This window comes from Rattus norvegicus, chromosome 2 (genome assembly GCF_036323735.1).
Source record: "Rattus norvegicus strain BN/NHsdMcwi chromosome 2, GRCr8, whole genome shotgun sequence".
Taxonomy (NCBI): domain Eukaryota; kingdom Metazoa; phylum Chordata; class Mammalia; order Rodentia; family Muridae; genus Rattus; species Rattus norvegicus.
Window position 1 is genome coordinate 178,387,862 of NC_086020.1, and position 22,348 is coordinate 178,410,209.

The 22,348-nt window shown below is 47.7% G+C and overlaps 3 protein-coding genes across 8 annotated transcripts; all 3 read left to right on the top strand.

Moving 5' to 3' along the window:
* The first annotated feature begins 667 nt into the window (after positions 1–667).
* Positions 668–2,977, top strand: S100a4 (S100 calcium-binding protein A4). Of its 2 annotated transcripts, none has more exons than NM_012618.2 (3): positions 668–704; positions 1,871–2,026; positions 2,684–2,976. In NM_012618.2, exons 2-3 carry the CDS (start codon positions 1,886–1,888, stop codon positions 2,846–2,848), a joined length of 306 nt encoding a protein of 101 aa, NP_036750.1. In that variant the 5' UTR covers positions 668–704; positions 1,871–1,885; the 3' UTR covers positions 2,849–2,976. The 2 variants fall into 2 exon arrangements, with proteins under 2 accessions (NP_036750.1, XP_006232654.1); XM_006232592.5 differs by lacking the exon at positions 668–704 and adding an exon at positions 1,501–1,622 and having other exon boundaries at positions 2,684–2,977.
* A 2,083-nt stretch (positions 2,978–5,060) lies between these two features.
* On the top strand, positions 5,061–9,267 carry S100a5 (S100 calcium binding protein A5). Of its 3 annotated transcripts, none has more exons than XM_006232601.5 (3): positions 5,061–5,152; positions 7,279–7,429; positions 8,993–9,267. In XM_006232601.5, the coding sequence occupies exons 2-3, from the start codon at positions 7,292–7,294 to the stop codon at positions 9,134–9,136; spliced, it is 282 nt and encodes a 93-aa protein (XP_006232663.1). In that variant the 5' UTR covers positions 5,061–5,152; positions 7,279–7,291; the 3' UTR covers positions 9,137–9,267. The 3 variants fall into 3 exon arrangements, with proteins under 3 accessions (XP_006232663.1, XP_063137668.1, NP_001099908.1); XM_063281598.1 differs by having other exon boundaries at positions 5,119–5,202; NM_001106438.1 differs by lacking the exon at positions 5,061–5,152 and having other exon boundaries at positions 7,260–7,429.
* A 1,060-nt stretch (positions 9,268–10,327) lies between these two features.
* Positions 10,328–11,902, top strand: S100a6 (S100 calcium binding protein A6). 3 transcript variants are annotated; one of them, XM_039103273.2, is made up of 3 exons: positions 10,328–10,524; positions 11,227–11,385; positions 11,677–11,902. In XM_039103273.2, exons 2-3 carry the CDS (start codon positions 11,248–11,250, stop codon positions 11,806–11,808), a joined length of 270 nt encoding a protein of 89 aa, XP_038959201.1. In that variant the 5' UTR covers positions 10,328–10,524; positions 11,227–11,247; the 3' UTR covers positions 11,809–11,902. The 3 variants fall into 3 exon arrangements, with proteins under 3 accessions (XP_038959201.1, XP_006232841.1, NP_445937.1); XM_006232779.5 differs by having other exon boundaries at positions 10,366–10,540; NM_053485.2 differs by lacking the exon at positions 10,328–10,524 and adding an exon at positions 10,676–10,693 and having other exon boundaries at positions 11,677–11,901.
* Positions 11,903–22,348: the final 10,446 nt, after the last annotated feature.

A 22,348-nucleotide genomic window follows, 5' to 3' on the forward strand; every position in this document is an offset into this window, starting at 1 on the left:
AGAGATTAATCCTGACTCCCTATTCACCTCTTTCTTCTCTAACTCTCTTCTCCAAGCTGAGCATTCAATCCCGAATGCTTCTGTCATCCCCAATACCCTTACTCAAGCTTCCATCCATGCATAAACCTCTAGGCCACACTACCACCTAACTCCATTATGATATTTCCCACTTAATACCTGGGGTGGTCCCAAGGTCCCTCCTGATTTGCTAGCCTCCACCCTGGATCTTCCTGATGTGACAAGAAGCTGTGTAGGCTGGAGAGAAGGGCTGACATTGTCCCACTGGCTGGGTCACCTCCTTAATTCCTCAGCCAGATAATTCCAGGGCAGTTTCCCATCTCTTGTCTATAACACCAGCATCTCCTTTTCTGTGCCCCACACCTCATGTACAGGTTGTCCCTTCTCAAAGCTTCCTAAGATTCTAGCTGAACTGCGGCTACTTGGTGGTATCCACCCCATCCAAGTCTCTGCCCTGCCCACTGGAGCGCACTCACTACTTGATTGTGCCTGCTAGGGAGCAGGAAGCCTAGCTCTTGGCTGGGCTGGTGGCTGGGCTGTGACACTTACCCGCATCGACCAACAGCAAGAGCAGTATCCATGTTCCCCCATCCCCTGCATGGGCAGGGCATGGCAGGGTATAAATAGGTCAGATTGTTGGGCTCTCCCCAAACCTCTCTGTTCAGCACTTCCTCTCTCTTGGTCTGGTGAGTCGTGTTGGCCTGATAGCACTGTTAGCAGTTTAGAGGCTGAGGCTAGGACAGGAGAAAGGGGGCGTACTGGGGGGAGGGCAGAAGTCTTTAACGGATCCAGATGAGAGATTCTGGTACGGAGGTGTGTGTGTGTGTGTGTGTGTGTGTGTGTGTGTGTGTGTGTGTGTGTGTTGCACAAGAATGAAAACTGAAAAACAAGCAGTATATAAATGGCTCCCGGAGATTCTGAGATGCTGAGGCTTGCTTGTATGTTGCTATAGTGTATGTTGGTGCTTGGGAGCCACTGTCATGGATAGGTATGTTGCTGGGTCATCCAAGCCAGTGTGTGGACACTCAGGTACAGGAAGCAAAGTGAAGGCATCAGCAGGCATTTTTGTTTTACGATGTTTAAATTACACTTATTTTATTTGTGTGTACGAGTGTATGGGTGGGGATGGGGCAAATGCCAAGGGGCACTTCTTGTGAGAGTCAATCTGTTCCTTCTAGCATGTGGGCTCTGGAGATCAAACTCAGGTCATTGAGCTTGGTGGCAAGCACCTCTACCTACTGAGCCACCTGTTCAACACCCACCTGTAGGCATTTGTGTTCATAGTAGTTCATAGCCCTATGAACATATAGCACCTAGGCCAAGAGAGCCTGGCTTCCCCACCCCCTCCCCTTGTACCCCAACCTCTGCCACTTCATCTCACTCCTACTAGGCAGCTGGGTTTTTTCCCTCACTGTAGGCCCCTGGGCAGGCAGCCAGCAGCCGCGCCCAACGCTGGGAGGGAGAAGAATGGGTCAGAGGCTGGAGCTTGTGGTTGAGTTGGGGAGTGAGTAAGCTGAGTGAGGGATGGAAAACTGCTGTTGTTGAGGCCAGGCCTGGGGGGGAGGCACAGAAGGCTGCTGGCATGAATTTCTAGAGTTTGAGTGGTAAGTTTTGCAAGTTTCAGAGCTTGAAGCACATATGAGCTTCTTGCCATCAGTGGGTACCACTCCTCTGATCTCCCTGGGAGTGAGGTCGGTCTCTGGAAGTGCTCTTAGAGAGTAGGTTGGAGTAGAGCACTAAAAACGGGGACAGACTGAGTGTGACTTGAGTGATGCCTAGCAACATATATCCAGCTCTCAACACACTGTTGGTGTGGGTTGGAGAAGGCTACTTTTGTGTCTCCTGCCCCTAGGTCTCAACGGTCACCATGGCGAGACCCTTGGAGGAGGCCCTGGATGTAATAGTGTCCACCTTCCACAAATACTCAGGCAACGAGGGTGACAAGTTCAAGCTGAACAAGACAGAGCTCAAGGAGCTACTGACCAGGGAGCTGCCTAGCTTCCTGGGGGTGAGTGGATCCTGTCTGTGTATTGCATATGTGATGCATCCCCAGGAGGAGGCTGGGGCTGGAGATATCTATCTATCTATCTATCTATCTATCTATCTATCTATCTATCTATCTATATCTATATCATCTATCTATATCTATCTATCTATCTACATATATATATATATATATATATATATATATATATATATATATATATATCTCTCCCTACTCCTGGCGCTTGGTATGGAACCACAATGAACCATCTACTTCACACCAGCCCCCCGTTGAGACAAGGCTTAGAATGAAGTTAACTGAAGTGGCACAGGAAAACCACATTAGGTAGTCAGTGTCTGAAAGCACAGCCTAGATCAGGACAGTCTTTCCGGTGATGTGCAACAGAAATCGAGTTTCTGCTTGTGAAGACATGATTGTGGAGGCACACAAATGCCTGCAGATCTTCCCCTCAATGACACCTTATCTTAGTTAACACCTCCTTGTCATGACAGTTACCTATAGACATAGTTAAAACAAGCGTGGGGAAGATGTGGTCACATCCTTTCCCAGCTAGCCCATGTGCTCATCTCACAGTTGAGCCCTGAGGCTAGCACGGTGTCTGCAAGCCTTCCTGAGCTCCTGGCTGGAGGTGGCGTCTAACTGTACCTCTTCTACCTCCAGAGAAGGACAGACGAAGCTGCATTCCAGAAGCTGATGAACAACTTGGACAGCAACAGGGACAATGAAGTTGACTTCCAGGAGTACTGTGTCTTCCTGTCCTGCATTGCCATGATGTGCAATGAATTCTTTGAGGGCTGCCCAGATAAGGAGCCCCGGAAGAAGTGAAGACTCCTCAGATGAAGTGTTGGGCCAGTGGGGGAATCTTCCATGTTGGCTGTGAGCATAGTGCCTTACTCTGGCTTCTTCATACATGTGCACAGTGCTGAGCAAGTTTAATAAAGAGTTTTGAAACTATGTCTGAGAGACTGGAGATTGTGGGTGGGTGGGTGGGGCTGAGGGAGGGTGGTGGCAGAGATGGCTGGAAGTTGACCTGGAGCTTTGTGGGGGCCAAACTAGAAAAGGTTGGGGAGGGGTGAGTGACTTATTCTGAGTTCATTACAAGTGTATATTTGTGTGTATGCGTGCATGTGTGTGTGTGTTTGTGTGTGTTCACGTGCTCCTGTACATGCAACAAAGCAAACTCTGGGAACACTAAAGGCAGAAACCACCAGAGGCTTGCCTTGAAAGGCTCCAGATGTGGGATGTTATCCAGCCCACGGTTCTCCCTCCTCTCTCTAGTACTGCCTCTGGGCTCAAACTGAAGTTGGGATGGAATTAAAGGTCACATCTGCTGCTGGTTGGGGTCTGGAGGGAAGACAACAGGCCTGCCTGAGTCATGAGGCAGGAGTCTTGAAGCCAGAGAAGGGTGGGGAGGTGGACTGGCATTCAGCCCTAACATTTATAGTCCAGATCCTGTCTTGCTACCCGTTCTAGCTCATTGGCTTCACTGGATTAATCCTTTCCTTTCCATGAAGGGTTGGACAAAGAAGGGTAATATAGAGTAGCATAAGAATCTCTCTCTCTCTCTCTCTCTCTCTCTCTCTCTCTGAGAAGTCTCACTCCTGTAGCCAAAGGTAGCCTTGAACTTCTGATCCTCCTTGCCAGCTTCCTCAGTGCTGGCATTATGGATGTATGCTACCATGGATGACTGAAATAGTTGTTCTCTTAACATACTGTCTCTGACCTCTAAAGGCTGTGGGACAAGCAATTACCAAGAGTCATGTTGCTTAGAGGAAGACAAGAGACCTCAGGGAGAGTAAATGAGGCAGGGGAGAGTAGCTAGGTGGGAGTAAAGGAGATGATGGGGAGATGACCATAGTTTTAGAGATTCAATTTTGACCACAGGATCTGATAAATAAATTGAGATTCCCCATTTCCTCATATTCTCATCCCAGGAACATGAAGCATAATGTTGCTCCCCTTAGGATGGGGTTAAGGCCAATGGTTCCAGAGTGAAGAGAACGGCCTGAGATTAGATGTCAAGCCCTTTTCTGGATGATATGGAGATGCTTAAGGAAAGATGTACAGAAACTGTCCCTAGGCTGGCAGGTTTGGTCCTCTTGACCTCAAGCTTCCTTTCTAATCACCTTGTGCTTTTCTCTCTAGCCTCAGAGGAGTGGGGTAGGTGACTCAGATGTTCCCTTGGAGTTTGACTACAGAGAGGCTAAGCCTGTCTCCTCTCTTTTGCACTCCCAGTCAGTTTGCCCATCTCCCATGGGAGTGTGTTCCCTAGAGCCTCCTCCTGCATCACTCTCTACTCTCGGAAACTCCTGTTGCTTAGAAACAAGTCCCAGATGTATCGCTAGTGTAATAGCTGTGGTGGGATGACAAAGGGGTTAATGAAGAGGAAAAAGACAGGCTAGTGTGGGACTTCAGCCAAGATGAGTTCTATGCCCCTAACCCAGTTCTGTTCCTAGATTCAGTGTGTGTGCTTGCAGAATACAGGCAACTTCCCTTGACCTCTGTGCCAATGACTATACCTTAAACCCGAGCCTCCTCCCCTCCACAGCCTCAGTCCCTTGTCCAGTCCAAAACCTTCCTTGGGGTCTTTCCTAACCCTGACTCTTAGTCCTCCAAGCCAGAAGCCTCCAACAATTACTTTCACTTTATGTTAGCTAGTGACTTTAGCCATGTCCTGGCAGAAATTACCTTCCTTCACTTGGTCCATCCCAAGAGGTCCTTTCTGCTTTTGGAATGGATTCAAAGATGGAGGGTTTTAGTGTGGAGTGGACACTAGGATATGGGGAGGTACCTTGCGTTTGGACCACACCTTTTACCATTTATTTTCTGGAAAATTGCCCTTTCTCTGCCTATTACTTCACTAGGTGGTGAGGCTACATAGGAAAAATAGTTTCTGTTATTGAAAATATGTGTCATGGGTAACTTTATGTGCCATATCTGGCTCTGTTTGTAAACAGCAAGTCGAAATTTCCAGTGGGGGTTTCCCTTGTCTGGAAGTCTTCATATTCCTGACCCTTTCTCATTGGCTCCGCCCATCCTGATCTCCTGGGCATTGGGGACAAGGGAATAAAGGCACTGGCAGGGAGGCTGTGGCTGCACAATAGATTCTCCAGGTCCACTTCTTCCTTGGTGAGTCCTTCCTTCAGATGACCTCCTTCATTTCTGCTGGGCCAGTCTGGGTGAGAAGACTGTGGCAAGACATGGAATCTTCCACAAGGAAGGCCTGGCCTTGCAAGTGGGAGCATGCTCAGGGAGGAAAGGACAGAGTACTTGGAATTGTGACTGTAAGGATTCCCTGAGATCCAATCCTGGCAGCAGGAAAGATAAGGCAGGATGATCATGGGTTTGAGGCCAGCTATCTTTTTTTTTAAATTTATTTAATACTTAATAATAATTCTTTGGTTTCCGGGCAAACATCCCCCTCCCCCCTCCCCTTCCTTATGGGTGTTCCCTTCCCAACCCTCCCCCCATTGCCGCCCTCCCCCCAACAGTCTAGTTCACTGGGGGTTCAGTCTTAGCAGGACCCAGGGCTTCCCCTTCCACTGGTGCTCTTACTAGGATATTCATTGCTACCTATGATGTCAGAGTCCAGGGTCAGTCCATGTATAGTCTTTAGGTAGTGGCTTAGTCCCTGGAAGCTCTGGTTGCTTGGCATTGTTGTACCTTTGGGGTCTCGAGCCCCTTCAAGCTCTTCCAGTTCTTTCTCTGATTCCTTCAACAGAGGTCCTATTCTCAGTTCAGTGGTTTGCTGCTGGCATTCGCCTCTGTATTTGCTGTATTTTGCTGTGTCTCTCAGGAGCGATCTACATCCGGCTCCTGTCGGTCTGCACTTCTTTGCTTCATCCATCTTGTCTAATTGGATGGCTGTATATGTGTGGGCCACATGTGGGGCAGGCTCTGAATGGGTGTTCCTTCAGTCTCTGTTTTAATCTTTGCCTCTCCCTTCCCTGCCAAGGGTATTCTTGTTCCCCTTTTAGAGAAGGAGTGAAGCATTCACATTTTGATCATCCGTCTTGAGTTTCATTTGTTCTAGGCATCTAGGGTAATTCAAGCATTTGGGCTAATAGACACTTATCAGTGAGTGCATACCATGTATGTCTTTCTGTGATTGGGTTAGCTCACTCAGGATGATATTTTCCAGTTCCAACCATTTGAGGCCAGCTATCTTAAGATACATGGTGATACACTGTTTTAGAGGGAGAGGGGGAGAGGGAGAGGGAGAAGGAGAAGGAGAGGGAGAAGGGGAGAAAGAGAGAGAAAGAGAGAGAGAGAGAGAGAGAGAGAGAGAGAGAGAGAGAGAGAGAGAGAGAGATATCAGCCAGATGCTCAGGGTTCCTTCCTTACCTTGAGCTGTGGTCCTGGCTGAGCCTTTGTGAGGTGAGAGAAGCTAACAGCTAACAGACTGGGTGTCAGGAGATGAAGGATGGGTACAGTCCAGTCCAAGAACATCTTGGGTTGGAGGCACAACTCATCAGTTTCTCACTGCCTTCTCAACCAGCCTGGGGTTCTCTACAGAATCTACAGAAGCCTCTAGTTCTATGGAATTGTTTTCTTTAAGGGGAAATGTTTTTTAAGTCTTGAGTCCACAAGCTTCAGTTGTCTGCTCTTTTGGTGGAGTGGCTATACTGACAGAACTGAGACCATCAATCTAATTAACTTCTAGAACTAGGTCTTAGAAGATCCTGACCATGTTGGTAGCCCTGCCCCTCATCTCTTGCCTCTGCCAAGCTTTGGGTGCAGCTCTCTGGGCACCAGACTGGAGGTCACTGAGCAAGTCCAGTCACCTCTCTCCTGCTTCCTGTTGAGACCTTATCTCCCAGTTTCAGCCCCATCCCCTCTGACCCTTGAACTTCTTTTTTTGACTCTCTTTACAGTGAGACACTATCTCAGGTGACTCAGGATAAAAGAGTGACTAGGTGGGAACTGTGGCTGGGACTGAGTAGGGAAGAGAAAAACCTGACCCTCATCTGTTCTGCCAGCTCTTTTGGAGAGGTTATCCTATACTCTCTTTGTGTCTGGACCTCTTTGTCAGCGTGTCTTGATCAGAGAAGCTGCACCTCCTTTGGGGGCTGGACTTACATGAGTTGCCATGGCTCTCATTACAACACATATATGTTTTTTTTCTTTGTTGGTAGAGTTTGGTCTCATTGGACTCCTGTCAATGGTGGTTTGCAAGAGGGTCTTTGGGTATGCATGACTGGTGAGGAGCAAGCTTAGCTTCTCCAGTGCTGTGATTGTCCTCTCTCTTCCTTCAGAGTACACATCATTATGGAGACTCCTCTTGAGAAGGCACTGACCACCATGGTCACCACTTTCCATAAATATTCAGGGAGAGAGGGTAGCAAGTTGACCCTGAGTAGGAAAGAACTGAAGGAGCTGATCAAGACAGAACTGAGTCTTGCAGAGGTAGGTGACCATTCTTCCATATCCCACTACATGCTCTGAGCACCCCTTCTGGGAGATACCCACCTACTTTCGGGGTACTGTAGTTTAAGCAAGTGCCAGGGTTGCTAAAGGGCCAGAGGCAGGGGAAGAGGTGGGCATCCCTGGCTATCAAGTCTCTAGACCTCTGTGCTGGAAAGGATGAGGTGAGTTTGGGGGTGGACTACTGCCCCTGGGAGGCTAAGGAATCAGATAAAGGAGACGTTGATGATGGGTTGCACAGTCTGTGTTAGGGATATTGAGGGTTTGAGGGATGTGGGCTGTGTATGACTGGAGGCTAGGGGTCCTTCTTGATTTTCCTCTGTGGCTGGTTGAACCGAGGTCCTAAGTGATGCTGATAAATAAACCAACAGATTTGTGAACATGGGGTGAGAAGGAGAGAGCTTTGATTCTAATTAGATGGCCATGACAGGAGTGGTGGCCAGTTGATGTGAGGGTCTATGCGATAGAATAACTGAGCCTCAGAAACATCAGAGACCTTGTCCATTGGGGATGAGCTGGAATTCTAGGCCTCTGCACCAACCTCTTATTTATTTTACAATGAAGTTCGAATCCCAGTGTCCCCCTGGAGACAAGGTTCCTGGAGTATGTCCATGGGCAGTGGCAAAGCAGCTGCCACTCTTCCTAGGTCTCTCTGTGGCCTCTCTCTCCAAGGCACATGAAATTTACCACAGCATATGCATTTCCTTTTCTTTTTGAGACAGGGTTTCTCTGTGTAGACTTAGCTGTCCTGGAACTCATTCTGGAGTTTCTTATCAGGCCAGCCTCCAACTCGTGGAGATCCACTTGTCTCTGCTTCCTGAGTGCCACCACCCCTGGCCTGGCATATACACAGTCAATTCCAGAAACCGCTTTGCTATCTTGGAACTAATGAAGGTAGAGGAGAGGACCTCTGGTTCATCTGGTGCTGATAACTGAGGGACAGAACCCCAGGGGAGGAGCCCAGTCTGGGGACCAACATCATGTTACAGAGAAGCAGTTTCCAGCATCACAAGTATCAACATCCTGCTTCTAAGGAAGACCTAGAACTGACTGCATTGGAGGGAAAGCAGGATCTGAATATTTGCATTTTCTTGTTTTGCCCTAAGGCTCTGTCTTTAACTTCCTAGTAGAGCCAGGGTGCAGGGACCAAACTGGGAGGACAACTGCTGCCACAACAGGTCTTGGGGACAGGGAGCATGCTGGCTTCTCAGCTCCAGTATACTGATCTTACAGAGAGTAGTGATGTCTGGATCCTTTCCCAGCTTGGCCTTACAATGCAGGCAGGTTACGTCTAGGACTTGGACGGTGCTCAGGACCACATGGCAAGACCTCAAGCTGTTTTTTAGTAGGTAATGGTATGAATTATAGATTATTGTTTCTTTGGATGGGAAGATGTCCCAGGAGCAAAGGCTAGACAAGCCTTCCTACTGTAATTCACTTGGAATCAGCACGCAGGTCATTGACCCCATTTGGTGTCAGGTCTTTGGTGAAGGTGTGGGTTGTAGCTGAGCTTCTGAGCAATCTCCTCCCCTTGGACCCTTGCAGAAGATGAAGGAGAGCAGCATTGATAACTTGATGAAGAGCCTGGACAAAAACAGCGACCAGGAGATTGACTTCAAGGAGTACTCTGTGTTCCTGACCACGCTGTGCATGGCCTACAATGACTTCTTCTTAGAGGACAACAAGTGACCAGCTACCCTCACCAGCAGCCCCTTGTCCTGACCTCTGCAGCCTCTTTAACTGCTCCTCCTAGGCCCCCTGCCCTTCTCTTTCTTCCAGATGGATTCTTCCAGCAGAGAAATAAAGCCTTATCCACAGCATGTGCTGGTTTTTAAGGTGGTTTGTCTCTCTTGGCTGAGGCAGGGGAGAACAGAGGATTTGGACCACTCAGCCTTAGGCCACACACACGTGGTCTGTGGGTACAGGAGCTGGGCTCTCGTTTTACTCCACTTGCTGTCCTTCATCGTGGACATTGTTGGAAGTGTCCTGGCTTTGCTCTGCACTCCTGTAAAATAACAAAGCTGCCCAGACAGCAAAGACGAAGAGCAAACAACAGAAAAGAGCGAGGAGGCCAGAGGGATGGGCTGTGGCTGTGGCGCAGTGATGGTCCGGCAGGTCTGACTTGGGGATAGCCCTCAGGAGACCTCCCTAGGAGCCCTAGTAAGGAAGGGAGTCTTAGCCCTTCTCTCCACCCTTCCCATTGCTCACTGAAGACTGATTTCAGGATGCTAATTCCTCCCCATGCCCCACCAACTTCCTCTTCTTAAGACTTTTTTTTTTTCCAGGAGAAAATGTTGAAAACTTTTTACTTGAGATGAGTAAGTAACTAACGATGCTTCCTGGGCTTGGCTCCACTGTGTGCACATTAAGGCATAAGCTGCTCTGAGGATGAAATTCCAGGCAGTGAGTGGGAGGAGGCAAGTGATGTTGTTAGAAATTTATGGTTGGTGGGGGATGCTGTTTAAAATCTTTTAGACTGTGTTCCCCTTCTGTCTCCCTTTTGAGACATGGGTCTTATATAGGTTGGCTCAAAATTCTACCTCTTGGGATCAGCCTATCTCATCAAGATTTAGCCCAGTGGTGCTCAACCTGTGGAGACCCCTTTCACAGGAATTGCCTGAGACCATCTGAAAACACAGTATTTATGTCACGATTCATAACAGTAGCAAAAATATAGTTATGAAGCAGCAACGAAAATCACTTTATGGTTGGAGCGTCACCACAACATGAAGAATGTATTAATCCGCAGTATTAGAGAGGTCGAGAACCACTATCTTAGAGGATGCGGTAGACTGACTGCTTCCCCTCTCGCTTGGAGTTGACCTTGCCACTAGAGGGCAACAGCATCAGTATTGTTCCCAGTCCCCCTCACACTGATTCGAACTTTAAGGACACTGATCTCTGGCTGGTAGAGGGTTCAGCACACATACCAGAGTTACGAGTCACGTGCCAGAAGGGCAAACTGAACACGGAATTAGAGGGAACTCGATGTCTCCGGCTTGCACTGGTCTTCTCTTGCACTAGAATCCTTCATCCTGCTCCCAGTCCGGGACGTCCAGGCAACAAGGGCGTGGAAAGTGAGGGGGCTGGGAGGTGTGTTTGCCTTGCCTCAGGCGCTGGGTGGGGTTGGGGCGTGCCAGCACTCCCTGGGCGGGCCTCACCGATGCTGGCCACTATAAGGCCAGCCAGACTGCGACACAGTCCATCCCCTCGACCACTCTTTTGGCGCTTCATTGTCGACGTGTGGTGAGCTCTCACTGGGGCGTCCCTCTAAGATCTGTCCACTCCTGGTCTAGGGGTTAAGCCTTTCCTGCCCTAGTCAGCCTCTGCGGGCTCCATGGGTGGAATGCACTGGGATCCAAGTTTTCGGAGCCCAGGGAAGCAGGGAGAGCCATGGTCTGCTGGGCTGTACCAGACAAACCCCGAGGCTAAGGCATCCCCATGGGCGGCAACCTGAATCTGCTTTTCTGGGGTGCAGGAGGGTTTGCCCTGGGTGTGTCATCCTCGTCCCAGTGTGTGGCCCTGTCAGGAGGTTTCCAGGGGCAGCCTCCATTCTCTTCCTTGCTCAGTCATATGCTCCAGTTCTCTTGGAAGCCCTGGAGGACAGTGTTCACAGACCCCAAAGCCCCTTCCATTCTTAGACTCCTCACCTCAGTGGCCCTGGCTGCTACCTGTGTTGGCTTGAGGCTAGCTGCTTCAGGCAGGTAGTCTCCTGGCTCAGGGGATGGTGAGAGGACTCTCTGCTACCAGTAGCACTGAATAGCCCCTCTGTCAAACAGCTTCTAGCCCAGTGGTCAGTCATGGCATGCCCCCTGGATCAGGCCATCGGCCTTCTCGTGGCTATCTTCCACAAGTACTCTGGCAAGGAGGGTGACAAGCACACCCTGAGCAAGAAGGAGCTGAAGGAGCTGATCCAGAAGGAGCTCACCATTGGTGCTGTGAGTAGCCCCTGTCCGGGTTCCCCCTCCCACCTCTTGTCTGAGTAGCATTTAATCACAGTTCCTGATCTTACTTCCTGTGGAGGGATGCCTGTATGCTCCCATGCTGTCCTGTCCCCTGAGGGAGGAGCAGGGGCTGAGGAGAGTAAATCTAGGTAAACCCAATCTGAAGGTCCATCTTTGGTCACAATGAGCAGAGCTACTTGTGTGAGACAGGGCTTCCAGGGAAGGGGAAAGGAATCTAGGGTGTTGGCCACCACTGAGTATGGACTTCTCCTTTTAATGTATTAGAAGCTGCAGGATGCTGAAATTGCAAGGCTGATGGATGATCTGGACCGTAACAAGGATCAGGAAGTAAACTTCCAGGAGTATGTTGCCTTCCTGGGGGCCTTGGCTTTGATCTACAATGAAGCTCTGAAATAAAATGGGAAGGCAGAGATGCCTTCTGGGAGGCTATCCCAGTCAAGTCCAGTGGGGGGGTAATTATACAATAAATATTTCGTTTTTGTTATGTCTACCCATGTGTCCTGGCTTCTCACTGATTTCTAGTTGCTTCCTGGCTTGCTGCTGAACCCACCGTCTAGTGGTCCTAGTCACAGTTAATCTCTGCGAGTTGTAGTTGAGTGACCCACCCAGACAAGGAATCTTTATGGGTATTAGAAGAGGTACCCCCTCTAGGCAAAGTCACTTTAAACAAAGGCTTAATCAGGTGATCTCCAGGAGAAAGGGGCCCCTAGAAGCAGGGCTGCAATAGTCCCAGCAGTCCCCCAGAAGACACACTTTGGTCTGGGTGTGGTGAAATGGGGTGGGGGTTGGGAGGAGTAGATGGGCCCTGATATTGGGCAATCCAACTTCTCTCTGTGTGTTTGTGCGTTATATGAGGGAGGGATGGGGAGAGGTACATCTGAGGTGACCAGGGACACAGGACGACTGAGTTTTCTGTAGCTGCCTCTGTTCCAGTTGGAGGTAGAGGAGGCTTTAGGAGACTGTCCTTAGTATCACGTATGTACGGGGTCTTTTTTGTTAGGTGGTAACTCAAGGAGCTGGCAGCTCCATGAACACGGGACTCATGAGTGCTCACAAACAGGGCAGGGGTGGGGTCCTTAGACATGCCAAATGTGGCTTTAGGCCTTTCTGTCAATATTGACCCAGCCTATCCCTGCAGAATGACTCATAAGACTACTTCCCCGGAACCCAGTTGAGTCCTCAGTCCCTATCAGAGTAGATGGCCAACTGAGTTACTGTCTACTGTGTGCATTAGCAGTTAAATCTAGGTGTGGAGAAAGCTGTCATGATGTGTCTGAGTGTCATGGAGACAGCATTTGCTGCTATTCCTTCCAGGAAAGCCTAACTCAAGTTGGGCAACACCCTGGCCAAGACCAAAGGTGGAAAGAGCTGGACTTCATGTGGAGACCATAGTTGTTTTCTCTTCTAACCACCCACCCCTTCTCCCGTCAACTTTAAGATATTAATGGTCTTCCCTTGCTCTGGGTGGGGGCTAGTAAACAACAGCTGTATTTCTTAAAAACCTTTCTTCTCCAGCAGTGTCCTGGTTTTACCACATTGTTGGACAGTCAGAGGGTCCCCGGGTCACCCTGTTCAGCATAGACTCTATTCAGTGGCTCTGGAAAAGTACTCTTTAGGTGCTGCCCACACCCAATTGTTGATACTTTGGGGTGTGGAGTGATCGCCCTCTTGTGGACAGAGAGTAGGTTACCAGTAGGGAAGCTGGGATTGGGGGAGGGGGTGGGCGTGGTGAGAAGGAGGCGGGGGTAGGGGTAGGGGGAAGGAGCCTGGCGAGAGTAGAAAGAAAGAAAGTCAGTTGATTTTCTGAGCCCTGTGGAAGGGGCAATGGCATTAGGGGTTGGGAGCCCAAAGCTTAAGAAGTCTGGGCTGTTAGAGGGGACAGACTAGCTTTTCAGGGAATGTAAGGGTCATCATGTAGTTCCCAGCAATCAACCCTACTTCACCCGAGGTACATCTATTATAAGAAAGTCCAGGAAGAGAAAATTTTTGTAAAGACCAGTGGAATCCAGTCCTCCCCGCTCCCCCAGCCTCCCCTTTCTGGGAATAGAAGACCAAGACTAGGCTTTTGGAGGACAAGGGGGAGGGTTTTAGAGTGCAGAGCCTCGAGGTGAAAGGAGATGCTTGGTCCCTCAGGAGGCCAGTAGGCAGGTTTTGCTGTGTGTGAGGATCCCACGGCTAGAAAGGAGCTGAAGGTGCAGAGCCCATCTACTAAATAAAACTCCACCTCACTGGGCGCGATGGAGCACGCCTTTAATGCCAGCAATCAGGAGGCAGACAGATGGATCTCCGTTGAGTTCGGGGCCAGCCTGGTCTACGTAGAGAAATGCAGGCCAGTCAGGACTACATAGTGAGACCCAGTCTTATTGAAAAGTATGGTTGGGGGTGTGTGTGTCCGGGCATGGGGAGGGGGAAGCTTAAAAAAAAAAAACAAAGTGAAATAAAATGAGTAATAAAACTTTTGACTGTGTTGGGAATATACTTTAAAATTGAGAAGCGAAGGGTCATTTACACTAGAAACTTTGGTGTGGGCAGAAGGCAAGGGGTGGAATTGAGTGTGGTCAGGTGTGGACTGACTTCTTTCATGAGTCCAAAAGATTCCAAATTAGCTTTTGAGCATTGTCTAAGTTCCCAGAAGAGGGCTGGAGCTGTGGCCTTTGCATGGGATTCCTTCCCTGCAGATGGCCCAGGACTACACCCAAAGGCTGGGCAAAGGAGTGGCCCTGCTCCCCCTCTTCCTGTAATGAGGCGCTATTCTTTCCTTGCCCTGCCTAAATAGCACTAATCCCATAATCTAGTTACCCTTACTCATGGGAGGCTGGAACAGTGGCAACTGTTTCCATAAACTGTGTGTGTGGTCTCCCAGGTTGTGGGTTGGGAACTTGGGATGTATTATCTGTCCTCTGCCATGCATCTCTGAAACTTTCAAGAACACTGGTACACCCCCCACCCCAGTGTCTGTGTCCTACGGCACTTGCATTCATACAAGGTATTACCAACACAGTAGGTATACTGTGGCCTCATTTCCAGAAGAATTATGTGTCGTGTGAGTTGGTAAAGGCTGGAGTTGCAGGATGCCCACCAAGCTGGGGCAGTAGAAGTTCTTAGAGGGAATGAACTCTTATGAGCCCAGGCCAGCTCATCAGTGCTTTCCTCTGTTGCTTCAGGGTTTAATGTCACTATTTCTTTTTCATCCATTTCTCTTAAATGTTTTAAGTATCAAGAATATACAAACAGTTTACACAAATAGACTACACAGAAAATATAAAAATTGCAACATACCCCCTCCCCAGTCTAAGAAACAAATATTGAGGCACATGTCTTTAATACTACCACCCAGGAGGCTGAGGCAGGGGGATCCCTGATTTTGAGGCCTGCCTGGTCTACGGAGTAAGTTCCAGGACATCCAGGGCTACACAGGGAAACCTTGTCTCAAAAAAAAAAAAAAAAAAATCAAACATAAACAGACAAAACCAAAAATAACAAAAAACCAACTAACCAAATAAAAAACAACCCCTAACATTTTGCTGAGATGGATCAGTGGGTGAAAACATTTGTTGTTAAACCTGCTAACCTGAATTTTTTTTTTTTTTTAAGACATATTCATTTATTACACTGTAGCTGTCTTCAGATACACCAGAAGAGGGCATCGGATCTCTTTACAGATGGTTGTGAGCCACCATGTGGTTGTTGGGAATTGAACTCAGGACCTCTGGAAGAGCAGTCGGTGATCTTAACCGCTGAGCCATCTCTCCAGCCCCCCCCCTTTTTTTTATTAACTTGAGTATTTCTTATTTACATTTCGAGTATTATTCCCTTTCCCGGTTTCCGGGCAAACATCCCCCTAATCCCTCCCCCTCCCCTTCTTTATGGGTGTTCCCCTCCCCATCCTCCCCCCATTGCCGCCCTCCCCCCAACAATCACGTTCACTGGGGGTTCAGTCTTAGCAGGACCCAGGGCTTCCCCTTCCACTGGTGATCTTACTAGAATATTCATTGCTACCTATGAGGTCAGAGTCCAGGGTCAGTCCATGTATAGTCCTTAGGTAGTGGCTTAGTCCCTGGAAGCTCTGGTTGCTTGGCATTGTTGTTCATAAGGGGTCTCGAGCTCCTTCAAGCTCTTCGAGTTCTTTCTCTGATTCCTTCAACGGGGGTCCCGTTCTCAGTTCAGTGGTTTATTGCTGGCATTCGCCTCTGTATTTGCTGTATTCTGGCTGTGTCTCTCAGGAGAGATCTACATCCGTCTCCTGTCGGCCTGCACTTCTTTGCTTCATCCATCTTGTCTAATTGGATGGCTGTATATGTATGGGCCACACATGTGGGGCAGGCTCTGAATGGGTGTTCCTTCTGTGTCTGTTAATCTTTGCCTCTCTATTCCCTGCCAAGGGTATTCTTGTTCCCCTTTTAAAGAAGGAGTGAAGCATTCACATTTTGATTATCCGTCTTGAGTTTCATTTGTTCTAGGCATCTAGGGTAATTCAAGCATTTGGGCTAATAGACACTTATCAAGGAGTGCATACCATGTGTGTTTTTCTGTGATTGGGTTACCTCACTCAGGATGATATTTTCCAGTTCCAACCATTTGCCTACGAATTTCATAAAGTCATTGCTTTTGATAGCTGAGTAATATTCCATTGTGTAGATGTACCACATTTTCTGTATCCATTCCTCTGTTGAAGGGCATCTGGGTTCTTTCCAGCTTCTGGCTATTATAAATAAGGCTGCTATGAACATAGTGGAGCACGTGTCTTTTTTATATGTTGGGGCATCTTTTGGGTATATGCCCAAGAGAGGTATAGCTGGATGCTAACCTGAATTTAATCTCTTGGGCCCACATGGTAGAGGGGGAGAACTGATTCCTGTAAATTGTCTCTGACTTCCACGCACATGCTGTGGCATGTGTACCCATATATGTGTTCACACATGCATATGCACACAGAAATTAATAAATGTCATGTAATTAAAAAAAGAGGAACAGGGTTGGAGAATTAGCTCAGCAGGTGACTGAAACTGGGTTCTCAGTACCCATGTGAGGCAGCTCATAATGGCCTGAACTCCAGATCCAAGGGATCTGTCTGATGCCCTCTTCTGGCCACTGCAGTCAGTGCACTGAATTGCGCATTTTATTTTCTCCAATACAATAGTCATTTAATTAAAAAATAATCTTAAATTGGTAAGAGAGAGACACACTGTAACAGGTACAGAGTTTGATAAATTTTTCTAGAGTGGCTCAAAGAGCCAGACAGACAACATTTGTGTACTAGTTCATTAGGGATTTAACAAAGGAAGCAGACCAACAGTCAGATGGACATGTCGCCCCAGGCCAGGCATGGGAGAGTGAAGGACTTTACACTCACAGAGTCTTTATATATTTAGCTATCTGAGCCCTCTTATTCATTTTGTTTTATTTGTAGAGAGTCTCATGTAGTCCCAGAAGGCTTTGACCTTCTTTGTAGTTGAGGCATGTTTTGAATTCCCCTTCCTCTCCTTCTCACTTCTGAGTGCTGGGATTACAGGTACATGCCACCATACCGGCTTGAGCCTCATCCTTTCAGGTTATTTATGGAAGCTTCATTAGGAAGGATAAGTGATTACATCCCTAGCCATTGACCAAGTTTGCCTTCAGCCCTTGAGGTTGGCAGGTGAGGCTGAAAGTGTTAATCATGTACCATCTGGGTCTTTCTGATGACCAACTCCACCTTTTCTCAGGACACTGGACATCTCATTAGTGTAGGGTCCTAGTTAGGGTTACTGTTGCCGTGATGAAACACCATGGCCAAGTTGTGGAGGAAAAGGTTTGCTTGGCTTATACTTCCACATAATGGTTCTTCACTGAAGAAACTCAAACAGGGCAGGAAGCTGGAGGCAGAGGCAGATGGAAAGGTCATGGAAGGGTGCTGTTTACTGTCTTGCTTCCTACAGTTTACACAGTTTGTTTTCTTATAGAACCCAGAACCACCAGCCCAGCTCTTCCACATCAATCACTGACTAAGGAAATGCCTCCTCCGTGGACATGGCATGCGTGTGGTACACTTACATCCATGCAGGCAAACTACCAATATACACGGTATAAAACTGGATAAATCAGGCATGCTGCCACAGACCTTTAATCCTGGCACTCTGGAGCTAAAGGCAGGCAGATCTGGCTAGCCAAGGTTACTTAACAAGACCCTGTCTCAAAACAAAATAAAACAAAACCTGAACAAATACCCTCTCTCAAGCAAATAAATATTAAAAACAATACTTCGGTGTGAGATGTTCCACAATAAAACCTTTTAGAATTTGATTTCCATTGCTTTGATTTTGTAGAGCACCTTGTAGAGAATGTTGACCTTTGAAACCCATGAACATGATTTATCTTTCGGTTGTTTGAGACAGAGTTTCTCTGTGTAGACCTGGGTCTCCTGGAACTAGTCTGTAGACCAGGCTAGCCCCAAATTCAGAGATCTGTCTGTCTCTGCCTCTCAAATTAAAGTTATATACCATCATGCTCAGGTTATTTCTTCATTTAAAGGATATTTTCAATATCTTTGAATGGCATGGGATCATATCTAACCTGTTAAGTAGGTACTTGTATTAGCTTTCTGTTACCGTAACAAAAGATGTGGAACCATAAACTTAAGAAGAAAGGTTTATTTTGGTTCACAGTGTTGAAGACTTAAGTCTATGATAGGTTGACCCTATAGGCCATGCACTGTAATGCGAACATGTGTGAAACAGTTTACCTCCTGGCCTAGATGTAAGAGAGAAGAGGATGGGGCTGTGGTCTCAATACCCCCTTTAGGGATAGATCTCCACTGACAAGAAGATATCTCGGTAGGTTCTACATTTTCTCCATGTGTGTGGTGTGATAGGCAATTCTTCTATCTCTCGGCTATAGCTCCCAAACCCCTAAACTACAATTTTTGTGGTTTAAAATATTTATTTATTTGGTCCCACTAAGACTGTCCCGGTACACAACCTGTATGAGGTCCATAGCAAAAGCCCAAGGTCAGAGGACACTGGTGTAGTCTTCAGGAATGCCACCATCAGTGCTGGTCTTCTGCCTCCCAGGAGCCAAGTCCCATTACCCTAGTCTCCAGCCAAGACCCCACCCTTCTGGCCAATGTCCATCAAAGCATCTCTCCACCTTTGAGTGTGTGTCTGTCCTCTCCCTGCCTGCCCCCCACTTTCCCAGTCTACCCAGGTTGGGTAGTATCTCGCCCGCAGCCAGCCAGCAGACTTCCCTCAGTCAGCCCTCCTCAGATGTTCTTGATGTCCAGGCCTTCCCCACCTTTCAAAAGCCCTCACCAGCTATCCCTCACCCTCAGTCTGGAAATGGGGCTTTCAAACTCCATTAGTGCCTTTGAGTCGCTCAAGCTTTTTATAGATGTCAGAGACGCCAGGAAAGGTTGTCCTCATTGGCTGCTAATGGAAGTGTGAACTGTTATTACTGTTTTGGAAAGTAATATAAATCAAATATACATGGGCCTAGCATCCAGCATCTTCCCTCCTGGGATCCACATCATTGAAATAAAAGCATCATTCTTTAAAGATGTAAATATATTAGAACTTCAGTGGAAATATTAGTTACTTTTGAAGTGAAAAAAAAATGAAGCAGGAAAGGGAGTTAGCAGATGGGTAGATGAATTGTGGCCCTTCTTGAAATAATATATGCTTACTTTAAAAAAGCATCTTGAGTCTGGTGTGGTGGTATATTATTGTAGTCCTAGCACTTAAAAGGTGGAGGCAGGAGGACTCCTACATTGTGGATTATACAGTGACCTGAAGGCCAGTCTGATATATATCTAAAATCCCTGTCTCAAAGCCAGGTGGTCCCAACCCTCATAGGCAGAGCTGGGGGGAGGGGCAGAACTTGGGGAACTGAGTTAGGAGAGGAGGTGGGGAAGAAGTTTGCTGTGGAGCTCTTCTTGAAGGTGTGATAGGTGAACTGGGAGCACAGAGGAACCCGGGAGCCACTGGGCATTGCAGGAATATGTCAAGGAGTTCCCTAGTGCTCACACCATGGCAGTGCCTTTTCAGAGTTCTGGGAGGTCAACTAATTTCTGTGTCCAGAAGAAGGAGGAGGGCTGGGGAGACTGTGGGCTCCTGCTTCTGTCCTTCCTCCAGAGGAAAACAAGAACCGCCAATCAGTGGGACCCTCTCCTGCCTGCAGGTTCAATTAGGACTTTCAGGCGGGGAGGGTCTCACATGATGCTTCCTCTTAGTAACACCTCTCCTCCCTCTTCAAACCTACAGCTCCGAATGCTCACATTCTCCCTTGGGTCACTCCGCCTCACTCCTTACAAAAGACATCCCAGTGGTAACACCTCTTGGTGTGCTAGAATGAAGCTCATGGAATTTCCCCATGATGCATTGCCTAGATCTAATGTAGGGGATGATCGGTATACTGATTTCCATTCTTCTTTTTTGTATAAAGGCTGTTACTGATTTCCTCATGAATTATTTACAGCAGTGATTCTTAACCTTTGTTAAGAACCTTTCGACTCCTTTGGGGTTGCATATCAGATATCCTGAATATCAAATATTTACATTGTGATTCATAGCAGCAGCAAAATTACAGTTATGAACGGGCAGTGAAATAACTTTATGGTTGGCAGTCAGCACAACATGAGGGACTGTATTGAATGTATTGAAGGGCTGCAGCGTTAGGAAAGTTGAGACTTACTGCTCTAGAGGAAGGTTTATTATGACTCCCTCCTTCTTCATGCACTTTCCCGTCTGGGAAAAGAATTAACAAGCTAAGATGGATTCATTGTCTCCTATCCACCATTATAATTTCTTTTTCTGTTACATATTGTGTGTGTGTGTGTGTGTGTGTGTGTGTGTGTGTGTGTGTGTGTGTGTATGTGCTCCCCATGGCTTGGTTCCACAGCCACCCACAATGAACTGGGCCCTTTCCACATTGATCACTAACTGAGAAAATGCCTTATAACTGAGCTGGATCTCATGGAGGCATTGCCTCAGTGGAGGTGCCTTCCTCTCTGATGGCTCTAGCTTGTGTCAAGTTGACACAAGCCAGTCAGCACACTACTCCACAAAGAAGAAGGTGAATGGTGTGAAAAGCCACGTCATTTGCTTTCTGTGTACAAGAAGGAGACTATTCATGTCTTGGTATGCCCCTGAATGAATTAATTAAAAGGTGTATCTTTACCAAAGCTGTGTGAACACTCATGTTGAGAACAGCATGACTTGTAGTTTTTTAATGTATCAGTAACACAGGTGTTCATCAGCTGCTGTATCAACAAAGTGTGGTATACACCTGATGGAGTGCTAGTCATAAGAAGAACTGAGTACTGATGTGTGCTGCAGAGGTGAATTGAAAGCGAGTGAAGCAGTCAGTCATTACTGAGTGGTTTCATGTATATGCAGTTCTCAGAGCGAACAAATGCAGAGACAGAAAGTGTGTTAGTGGTTGTCGGAGGCCAGAGGGAAGAACTGTCAATAGACATCAGGTTGCTAAAGGGATTAAAATGAGATGATATCAAATCATAGTAAAGGCTAGAGAATGCCAAGCTTATTAAACTACCTCTAAATAGAAGCTGGAGAGGTGGCTTGTCAGTTGAGCACTGGCTGCTCTTGCAGTGGATCCAGGTCTGGTTCTCAGAACCCACAATGGTAGCTTACAGATATACATATAGGTAAAATACTTTTAAAGATTTAAAAATTTAAAGCCCTGAATTAACATTTTGGGGGCTTATGGATTTGGGGTGCTTTTTGAGGCAGAGTCTCCTTATATATATATCCCTGGCTAGCCTGAGGTTCACCATGTAGCCTAGGTTGGCCCCTAATGTGTTATCTTGTTATCCCAATCATTGGTTCATGTACTTTGTTAGCCTCCCCTAGCAGAGTGGTCCTTACTAGCTTAGCAGAAGTGTTATGTAGGTTCCCCCAACACCACACCTAGAACTTTCTAAAGCTGGGAGGTCAAAGGGGCCTCAGAGGCTTTGCTGTGGTAGTACAGTCACAGTAGCTACAAAATGAAACAAAAGGCCACAAGAAACAAAAAGCACCTGCTGAGTGAAATCCCCTAGTGAACCCAGCAGCTGGGAAGCTGTAGGCATGCTGCCAAGGTCACCATAGCAACCAGAAATAGTTAGAACCTTCATACAGTTTCCCTGCCCCTGCAGAGACAAAGACCTGTGGGCCTCATTGTGAACTTTTGGCAGCTCTTGGCTGCTCATGTTGCTGCCCTCCCTTCCCAGGTTCGACAAGATTTCCCTGATTGGTGCTATCCTTTTCACCTTATTTGCATATGCACATTCAGCCAGTCACACCCAGCTAGCACCCTGGCACCTCTATGAATCTTTACTTCCTAGAACTGCAAGGCTGGGTCTGCTGTAGGAGCCCACCAAGGAAGAACAGAAGGAAGACTTCAAAGCCTGCTTCCTGACCCCGGCCCACAGCCAGGCTCCAGCTGTTCCTGCTTTCTTCAGAAATTCTTCCTGAAGACTGAACTGTCTAGCTTTTAGCTGGGTTGCTCATTGGAGAAGGAAGAGTGCCTTCCAGAACCACCAGGGACACAGAGAGGAAGGTCCTTGGGCCTAAGGTTTCTGCCTTAGGCAGGAAACTTGCTTGCTGGATTCCAGAACTTGAGCAGCTGCAGTTGGGGGACCTGTGTTTGTCTAATCCTTCAAGGCTCCCCTCACCTGGTGGGCGACCAAAGGGAATTTTCTTCTGCAGCTCTCTGTACTCTCTGAGTCTTGGCTTCTGAGCCTGGCAGCTCCAAACGTTCAGATCTGCCACTTGAGAGACCTGTGACTCCAGCTTTGGAGACCCACTGCTCCAGAGACCGTCTGCTCCAGCCTGCTTCGAGACCTGCTGGAGACAGAGAAGACTTGCTGCTTCTGTTACTCCCACTGCTGATCTGCAGGCTTGCTCTGCAAGGCTCTGCTCTTTATTGGCATCCGAAGGCCTCCAGCCTTTGAGGTGTACCAGTT

Bases quoted from the DNA above. Each gene is read 5' to 3' on its own strand.
- S100a4 (NM_012618.2), top strand. From the start codon at position 1,886: ATGGCGAGACCCTTGGAGGAGGCCCTGGATGTAATAGTGTCCACCTTC. The intron at 2,027-2,683 runs GTGAGTGGATCC...TTCTACCTCCAG, and splicing joins AGCTGCCTAGCTTCCTGGGG to AGAAGGACAGACGAAGCTGC.
- S100a5 (XM_006232601.5), top strand. From the start codon at position 7,292: ATGGAGACTCCTCTTGAGAAGGCACTGACCACCATGGTCACCACTTTC. The intron at 7,430-8,992 runs GTAGGTGACCAT...GGACCCTTGCAG, and splicing joins CAGAACTGAGTCTTGCAGAG to AAGATGAAGGAGAGCAGCAT.
- S100a6 (XM_039103273.2), top strand. From the start codon at position 11,248: ATGGCATGCCCCCTGGATCAGGCCATCGGCCTTCTCGTGGCTATCTTC. The intron at 11,386-11,676 runs GTGAGTAGCCCC...TTAATGTATTAG, and splicing joins AGGAGCTCACCATTGGTGCT to AAGCTGCAGGATGCTGAAAT.